The sequence below is a fragment of the Penaeus chinensis genome, chromosome 1, assembly GCF_019202785.1.
Source record: "Penaeus chinensis breed Huanghai No. 1 chromosome 1, ASM1920278v2, whole genome shotgun sequence".
Taxonomy (NCBI): domain Eukaryota; kingdom Metazoa; phylum Arthropoda; class Malacostraca; order Decapoda; family Penaeidae; genus Penaeus; species Penaeus chinensis.
Genome location: NC_061819.1, coordinates 36,355,843 through 36,365,805, shown reverse-complemented (window position 1 = coordinate 36,365,805; position 9,963 = coordinate 36,355,843). Strand labels below are relative to the sequence as shown.

At 37.0% G+C, this 9,963-nt stretch overlaps 1 protein-coding gene across 6 annotated transcripts in view; it reads left to right on the top strand.

The window, feature by feature from the left end:
• The window catches only part of LOC125026249 (E3 ubiquitin-protein ligase SH3RF1-like), a 43,785-nt gene that overhangs the window by 22,383 nt on the left and 11,439 nt on the right, over positions 1 to 9,963 (top strand). For 5 of the 6 annotated variants that reach the window (XM_047614592.1, XM_047614585.1, XM_047614554.1 and 2 more), the window contains 3 exons: positions 1,348 to 1,593; positions 1,844 to 2,011; positions 2,209 to 2,519. In XM_047614592.1, the coding sequence (XP_047470548.1) occupies positions 1,348 to 1,593; positions 1,844 to 2,011; positions 2,209 to 2,519 (725 nt within the window). The remainder of the gene's footprint in view (positions 1 to 1,347; positions 1,594 to 1,843; positions 2,012 to 2,208; positions 2,520 to 9,963) is intronic. The other variant, XM_047614577.1, reaches the window with a different exon arrangement.

Genomic DNA, 9,963 nt, shown 5'->3' with positions numbered 1-9,963 from the left:
CTCTCCACCATCGTGTTGAATGAATGAAACTGTAAAGAGCACAAACTATGTCATCACTATCCCTAATAGCGGGCAGTCTAACTTGTTTTTCTGAGCTTCAGAAATTTGTCTGCTACTTGCAGAACTCTGGGGGTTAAAAGTGCATTTTTTTTATGTGGTTGAATAAATTAAGAGTTGCAAAGTATATGGCATGATAAATTAATACAGAAAACACCTTAATTTGAAAACTTCAACACACCTTTTCAGGTAACCTTTAATAATAACAGTTTTGATTTGTCAGGACATTCATTTTTATTTTGTGTATAACTTTTATGTTGTTCCTTGTTAGCAAAGATGTTACAATATATGTTAGATTCTAATTGATGTTCTTCTTAACTATTTCATGCATATGGTCTTTCTGAAGGCAGAGTTCCATTTATGATCCAAAATCTCTCAAGTCATGAAATTGCAGCTTCATCTAATGACATCATACCTTCTTAATGACAGTGCAACTAAGGATGGAACATCACTATCTGGAAGTTGAGGGTCCTGCAGAGCTGGAGGATTTACTATTAGACCATCTTGAGGCTGCCATATCTCTGGATTCTTTTTCATTTTGTTCATTTTTGATGGAATTGCAAAACCTCACTAGACATCCTGTGATGTGGTCTGCCCTGTGTTATGGGCAGTGCAGTATTGCTTTCCACCACACTTCACCATTGATTACATGGAACACTCCCTTGCTTTTTGCTGTCTAGCCATGGTACATCTTTTGGTCGTGTATGGGGATGTGGTGTTGATTTTTTCCTTCTTCTTTGCACTTAATGCTTACTTTACTGTGATCAAACATGTCTGCTTGAGCTAGTCTTTTAGTCTTTGCATTCATGATTGTTTTCCAAGGTGGAGGCCTATCAGTGAAGAAGGTATTTTGTTTGTGCATTGCGGCTTGGGCTTCAGTAATTGATATGTTTTTCATTGATAGATAATGAGAGCATTGCTTTAAGTAGGAGTTTGTCCATATAATTTTCAATAAAGGAAGAGAAAATAATTTATTGATTGATTGATTGATTTTTTTATTTTTATGAGATATTGAGATGTAGGAACCTTCATGTTTAATCTCTCGTAATTGGTACACATTAATTTGCCACTGATTGCTCCTGTGTGATAAAGGTTCTGTTGTTATGGGGTCTGTCCCAGGTGCTGGTTAGGTCACATTCACTGACCATTTCATTACACTCAGCAATGGCCTTTTGTAGTGAGGTTGAACAAAAATTGAAAGTAACTTTCTCATTGAACTTGTATATACAGCCTTAGCAATACACAGACAGTGTTAGTTTTTATAGTGATGTATTATCTTTATTCCAACAGGCATTCTTTAGAAATTGTCAGCCCAACAGATGAACCATCTTCTCATGGTGGGAACTCCGGGCCAACTGGCTTGGGTGCCGGAGGCCCAGGCATCGCATCAGGCAGTGCAGAAGAGGCCCAAGAAGTACATGGGAATGGCGAGCCAGCTGGAGACTCCTTAGGGTCCCCAAGAGTCAGATCAGGAACTGCCTCCTCAACCCAGTTGGGTTTATCCTCATCAGCACCTCAAGTATCTGTCACAACTTTGTAAGTTTCAAGTGTTCATTATCTCTGGTTTTATTAATTTTATCTATGTTTTGTCAATTTTGTTATTTCTGATTTGAAAGTAGTAAACAGGTCTGTTTGAGGCACTGTAGGAAATTGTCTGAGTCAATTTGCAACACAGAATTGAAACCTTTGGCAGAATTACAGACTTTTCATGGAAAGCAGAGTGTTTTAGTATGGGGAGAAAAGTGGTATTTTATATTTTCAAAAATATTCAATTTTCTTATCACAGTTATGTGGCGCTTTACTCATACCGAGGACGCAAAGCAGATGAGTTGGAGCTAAGGAAAGGCTATATATACACAGTGACAGAAAAGTGCCAAGATGGATGGTATAAAGGTCGCTGTATAACAACAGATAGAGCAGGAGTCTTTCCTGGAAATTACGTCCAAGTTGCTAAGTATGATATCTTTATGCCTTCAAATGAATTTTGATATGTATGAATTTTGTTGTGTATTGCTAGTTTAATTTCTGCTGCAAAATTGCTTGCAAAAATAGTTTTTTTTTTTTTTTTTTTTTTAGTATAGACCAGTTCTCCAGTAAAGTCAGGCTAGTATTACATATTTTCTTGACACATTAGCATTTCTTATACCACAGACCACAGACAATAGCTGCCTACCTGGCCAAGCGCAATGCCCGGGGGTCTTCCAGCCACAACCGCAACAACAGCACAGGGGGAGGCACCTTGGGTCCTAGTAACGGTGGAAGTGGAAGCAGCACCCTCCCTTCGGGTGTGGTTAGCTACACACGGCCTAGAGCAAGCCCGGGTGGTGGAGCAGACGGCAGGCATGCTGAAGGTTCCCGTGGTGAGAACACAAGTCTGCTGGACACCCCAGTTCACTCTATGGTACCCACTCTGTCCCCAACTCACACTTCGCCGCTTGCAGGGTCTCTCTCCCCGGCGGCTGGTGAGTCATGATTAACATGTGATCCAAGCTAACAAGACCCCTATCCGGTATCCTGTAGTCCTCGTCCCAGTGCCCAGTGGTCCCCCTTTGTATTGTACTTTTCTCTACTCATATCTCTTTTTTTATTTTTTTCTCTCTCTCTCTTCTTTCTTTCGTAGAAGGCAGCTTATTCGTTTTGGATTTCTCTCTCCTGGAAACTAGGGTGAAAAGCCTTTTTGTTTTGTTTTGCCTTTGTTAATTATTTATATACCAGTACTAATATTTCTATTATTATTATTATTATTATTATTATCATTATTTGTAGTTGCATTAGCAGTAGTGGTAGCATTGATGGTGATAGTGGTAATGGTAGTAGTAACGATATTGGTAACCGTTTTTTTACTATGTTCATTGTGTGTGGCATTTGTGTACTGCCTTTTACATCTAAAAAAACAATTCCAGAGTCATGTAAATCATAGCTTGAGTATGCTAGCTCCCCAAAAATAATGATTGCATATAGTACTTGCAAACAATTCTTAAAGTTAAGAGGTCTGTCTTTTGTAAATAAAAGACATAATTTATTGCCATAAAATGTCCATACATCATAGCAGACTTGTGCAAACAAATTCTAATAGCACAATACTTGGTATTTTTTCTCTGTCTCTTTTTGTTCTATTTAAGGAAGACAGAATATCTTCAGCTGTGTACTCCATTTTCCTCTGAAGTTACAGTCACTTCTCTTTCAAATTATGTGATAGTATTAGGCTTTTTGGCCGAAGTATTAGTCTTGCTGGTGTTGAAGAAGTGACATCAATAATTTTGATAAAGGATTAGGATTATATGTATGAAGGTAACAAAGTTTGCAAAACAGTTAGTTATATCATCATTAATGTATTATACGAGTTTTTGTGGGAAAAAGAGATGAGGATTAATACACTGAGAAAACATTTAGGTATAAAAGGATTACATTATTATTATTGTTGTTGTTTTTATTATTATTTTGTACATATTAATAATTATTAATATTAGCTTAATTTTCAAATTGTCCCACTCATTATCCCCTTACAATGCAGCTGGAAGGTTGTCAAAATGAACAAAGAAGTTTTTTGAATTCCACATATAACCCTCACTGGTCGCAGTTCTGCAGCGTATCGTTTCCCCAGGCACCAATAAACCTGAATTTTTAGCTTTTATCGGGGTCAAATTTTGCTTGTATTAATTGAGGAGTGTAATTTTACATACCAACTTACGCTGGTATGTCAAATATTTATTAAATAGTGGAGCATCAGATATGAAAAAGTAACCCATTGTATGTAAATGAAAATGGAAAAGCTAACAGAAACATACATATGAAACTCATAAAGCGGTGAAATACATGACATCATAATTTACGTGTATCCCACCCAATCTCAGCAAAGAGAAATCTGGCAACTCACCTCAGACTCTGGAGTACTCTCTGTTGAGAAAGAATGAAGTGGTGTGGAATAATAAGGATATTTTACATGAATTTAAAAATACCAAATATATGCAAACCTAAATAGTTAATGTCAGCTGATGAGAATGAAAATGAGGCAACAAATTTAGAGTCCTGGGAGGAGATGTCAGTTATTTCCAAAGATTAGACCCAGTATAATATCTTTGTGTTTATCATGTGCATGTGAAATAGTGAAAAAGAAGATAGCACCACATAAAGCTCACTCACCCCAGAAGGCAATAGTGTGAGGGGAGAGGAGGATATCCTAGGAGAAGGAAGAAAGAGATGGCATGGTGGGTGCCGTAGTCTCTGATAACTTGGAGAGGATGAATGGGATGGGAGAAGCCACTCAGACACACAGGAAATGGCTCATTGATTATAGGGATGGGGGAGAGATAGCTGTCTGTAGCTTTGTGGTTGGATGAGGGATTCTGGATAGTATCAAACTTAATAGTTTCCCCTCATTTTGTCCCATTCATACTGAAATTGAGAAGGAAAATAGACCACCACTTTGTGACAAGCTGGGTTTCTCACACAGTCATCCACTGATTTAAAGTATCCCGGCGCCGACAGGGCCACACCTATCAGCGTCATAACAAACTGCTCAGTCTGCAGGGTACGGCTGTACGCGCAACGACGCGCCAGAGCGGGACATTTGGCTTGATGTAGCAGACTCCTGCACCCATTGTCCGCTCATTGCCACAAATCTCCAGAGTTTAAAATTTTCATTAATGTTATTGTTGTCCACAATATTTGCTTTAGTATGTGTGATCTTTACATAAACAAGGCTAAAACAAGACTAAGCTTTGGAGGCTCACACCAAGCAAGCAAACAGTTGTTGAGTGCACCCAGCATAGGGCAGAGTATGGGTACTTGCCACCAAGACATGAGTTTGGTGGCTAACAGCAAGAATCAAGTCAACTTGGCTATAAAGGGAAATGCAATTGTAAGCTCGGGCAAGACAGGAGTTGAATTTCTGTTTTCTCTCTCTCTCTCTCTCTGTTGTATCTCTCTCTCTCTCTTCTTTTTCTTATTCTCAGTGAATTTTTAACTTTTTTCTCAGGCCACTTTCTGATTTTTTCTTTTCTTTTTTAATCTGTTACTCTGTTTTGTTCTGTCTATTCATTACTTTTTTTTATTCCTTTAGATATTTGAATACTATATCTTGTATTCTATCTTTTCTCTTGACATTTCATCTCTTCAAATTCATTTTTTCCTTTGCATCCAAATAGTAATTCCCAATGAAGGATAATTTTTAATAAGATAATTTAAATCATTTTGAGATCTGAATGGCTTGAGTTTTATTGCATTTTTGAGACAGAATTTACAAACTTATTACCTCACTGGTGTTGGTCTTTTCAAAACTTGACTTCACAATGAAGGCTAAGTAGTGCTATTACAAATTAGTAAATTACAACTTATTACAGTAAAAGGTGTATTAACTGTTGATTATAATGAGCATTATTCTGAGCCTGGAATGACAGAATGCCAGAGAGGGATTCCTCCATTTTCTAGCTTGCATAACATTCCTGCTCTGCAAAAGTTGCAAGCTTTGATTTTTGCAAATACAATATTCTTTCTTCCTTGATTATTATTTCTTAGGAATGTGATCAATATGATATTAGTAAATAGTAATGATTTGTAAGGGTCTGTAACATCTTGTAGAAACTAGAGCCCTGATCTGGTTCAAGTGTTCTTTTTGTTAAGACTCAAGAAGATCAATGTATAGTGGAAGAAGATCCAGAAGTCAATGAACACATGATTTTATAAGTTACAGCTTTTGTCTCTTATTTTCATAAACATGTATAGTGAAATAGTATAGTGCACTACCCCGCGGTACATTTTGCAAACTTTGATTCCAACTCCAGGGACCAATCTGACTTCGCAACAGGTCACGTCTCTAGACGTCATAACAAACCACTCGAAATGTGGCGTGTGGCCGTACGCCACGGCAGCCCACCAAAGCACTACGAGGCGGTGATTCGGCTTGATGTACCGAACTCCCACGTTCAAAATCAAAGTGCCGAAAAAATGCTACGAGGCAGTGATTTGGCTTGATGTACCATACTCCTGTGCTCAAAGTCGGCACTTTTTTTTTTTTTTTCTTCATCCGTCACCAAGGGGATATGAAAGGCCCATCAATGCTCCCTACACAGGAATTGCCACTTCAGTTTATAGATGGGGGGAGGGGGGGTCTGTACTATGATTTTTTCATAATATTTGTTGTGAAAAGTCACTGTTTTGAATACAACACTTTCAAATCTGCTATTACAAATATTCAGTTATCCTAGATTAAATTTTATGTAAAGGATTGATTGCCTGCCCCATGAGTTTATTTTACATATCTACTCACTCTGTGATGTTCTATCAAGGTTGACTGACCTTCATAATGGGATGATGGACCATCACATCATATGCATCCGGTCTCCTCTATATTATGCGAGCTAAACATTTGGTAGTGTTTTTGGTCCTGGATTTAGAAAATATCAAACCTTCTTCCATATTTCTTCACCAATAGGTTAAATTTAACTTAATTTTTTTTTTTTTTTCCTATCTTTATTTATTTATTTATTTTTCTTTTTTTTTCCCCCTTCACCAAATGAAAAGCTATTCTATGGATTATTAAGAATGTATAGCAAAATTCCTTAATTTGTATTTTAAATACCTATAAAAAGTTAACAAAATTCCTTTTTGGAGGGATGATGACCAGGAGTGTAATCCAGCATGTTTGCAGCAAGGCAGTGACTGAGGCTTCCTAGGCATCTCCCAGGCAATGTGACTTGCTCATTGGCTGAATATGTGGATGTGACTTGGTGTATGTGACAGTGATTGGTTGGAGTTAAGCCCTGTCTATTATGAGATTGCTCCTAGCCATCGGGCGGCGGGGGTCCAAAATGGTCATAATGGGGAGTATTTGTACAGCATTCTCACCCCTATACCCAAACCCTAAAAGCAAACATTTGGAGCAAGACTAGAGATAAAGACCGGCTCTACATGCTGCTAACTTTAAATCCGTACCCCCCATTTCGTCTACAGGTCTTTGCTATTCTCACTACCTCAATTGATGTCTCTCTTAGTCATACTGCATATTGCTCTATCATTCAAAATGCATTAAGAATAGTATATACAGTACCATAGAGCTCAAATGGTATAGGGTGACTGCCAAATGGGGCCACTTAGTACCCCAAAAAGTATAACTACTATTATTTTTTCCATATTATTGTCACAAAGTATCAGTTATACACCAAAGTATTATATATATTTAGTAATGCCACCAGAGGACAAAAAAACTTAAAATGGTTTTATCTCAAAATCTTCTTTTTTTTCAACCATGATGGCAACTAACTTGAACACCATTGATATGATTCCAAAACTCTTTCATTTGTTGGAAAGACCTTTCAAAGAGACTAAAAAGTCATCACCCCATTTTTTTGTTTGGAAGACAGACCTGGTAAGGCAATTTTTGGCAGTTGGATGAGGAAAATAGTGCCTTTGTTGGAAACCATGTAACAAAAAGATGACTGTCTGGTGGCAAATGTTTTGTGTTTATTCATATCTTTTAGAGCAATAGTGTATACGTTATGCTCCCCTTATATTTTGTACAAAAATAATGCAGATCAATCAGTTCAAACGCTTTGTTACAATCTCAACGTGTTGTCTTATTACAAACAAAAACAAAAAAAAAAAGAAGTGCATATAGACTTTTCAACAGTATATATTTATGCTTCCCACTTTTGATCTTGAGCGGGTGACTCCATACACACCCCAGCATGTGTGGTTTGGTATTAGAAACTCCTATGTTGGTCGAGTTGAATGCTACTATTGCCTTTTCAAATTTGACAGTGGTATTAAATGACTTATTTTAAGTATGATTTTCTTTGTTTTTTCATGAATTATGTGGTTATTTCTGTGAGAATTCATGAGCACTTCATAATGTTCATGATTTTTAGTCAGCATTGAATTACATGGCAAAATTGCTGTGTGCATGTATGGTAAAGGATTTTGAAGAGGTGGAAATTCATCCTCATACTTTAAGATCTGATAACCTTGCATTAAATATGTGTGCAGTTCTTTTTATCTCTGCATTAGGAACAGTTGTGTCAGATAGACAGTGAGATTACTAACATGAGTTCGTAATGCTTTATATTATTTCAATTATTCGTTGCCTGGTTAGAGAAAGATCTTTTTGATCACTAGTCCCCAGACAACTTTTCTCCTCCCAGTGGCTAGGGCATGTTGATGTATGTGTAAATAACAGAATCAGGGGGTCCTTTTTGGGCATTTCATACGTCAGGGGCATAGTTGAACTGTAAATGACCCCAACTAAAGGTCATGGATTACAAGGAGTTCATGTGCAGCTGGCATAATGGAGAGGTTGTCTCAGGGGTGGGGCAGAAGAGGGAGAAAGGTGAACTAAACCCAGCATCTGCCATCTACACATCACGACATAGCCTTGGTTAAGGTGAGGAGGAAGCCATGGGTACAGTATCATGTTCTTTGAGTGTAAGGGGATGGCTGTGCTGTAGATAATGAACTATCTGTGACACTTCAGTACTTCTTACTGCCTGTATGGTAAGATGTGTAAAATTCAGGAAAATTTCTTGCTTTAAAAAGACTGTGATTTTAGAAATGTTTTTATTTAATTACTAGCCATTGAAGTTCCAATTGCATCTGCAGTTGCTGGCAAACAGTCTTTGCCTTCTGCTTAATATGTGTATAGTTCTTTTTATCTTTTGCATCATTTCAATATTTAAAAACATATATACCAGGAAAGTTTTTTTTTTTTCCCCTTTAAGCCATTTCTGCCCAAATTTTTTTTTCTTACAAGCTCTAAGTTTGATGTGTGTAAATATAGTTTCATGTTTAAGAAGTAAACATCCTTTATTGATTCTAAATATTCAAGTTTGTGCAAAATTGAGTGTGACATGTTTGTTATATTAAAGTTTTGTATCACTTTAGGCTAGAAATTACATTAAAAAAGGGAGGGGGGGCAGACTGCCCTTGGTATGAGAAGGGAGATAGTGAGGTATGTAGAGGTCCCATGTCATACTTGTAGCACCCCCATATATTTTCATCTTTTCTTTTCTGAAGTTTATGCAAGGCAGTGCTTTATTCCATCATATTGAATACTTTCTCTGTGTAAGATACTGTAGTTGTCAGAGTTGCCTCACCCAATCGTGTAATTATGTGGACTGTTGCAGCTAATGTCATGGTGGCATTATTGATCTTCAATTTGTATAAGATTGTTATGTGTGCCAGCAGCTTATTTAGCTGTTTCTCTTTCTTGTTTTATCACCATTTGAATAGACTTCAATGGGTGATTCTTGCATCTGGTATCATTTATTATTACTGTCTTGAAATTCCTTTTAAAGTGGAATATATGTAAAGATGAAGTCATATGGCGTATTCTCATTTAGTAAGATGGCATTTCTTCAGAACAGAAACAATAGTAGTTGTCGGAAATTAACTGGAGATCACAAAATCATAAAAATATGCTGATTGTCAAGGTGAATTATATGTAAGCCTAGTGTGACATATATATGTGAAGATATGAAGATTATGTATATGAAATTCAGATGAAATAGAAATCAACTACATCATATGTAAATATTCCTTTGTGCAATGGTTGGTAATATTGATAATGAAAACTTTACTCCTTGCAATGATTGAGGCAGAACTTCCTGAGAAGAGGTGGATGTTTTGGACAGGAATTAGTTTTGTTACACTTCACTTCCCTACCAATGACCACAGAGCAAGCTCAGACACCTTTGTTAACATGTTGTCACTTGAGTAATCTAGTTCAGACCTGTTTCAGGTTAAGAGACACATGGGAAACTAAATTTTGTAAGTGGAAAAACATGACAAATATATAATGCTGGGTAGTAATGGGTAAAGAATTAATTGTATAGGCCTGAATAGGTTGCCTTCCATTTTCTCCCAAATATTATTTTCAATAGTTAGTACTTCTTGCTCCCATCATATTTTCTGGGC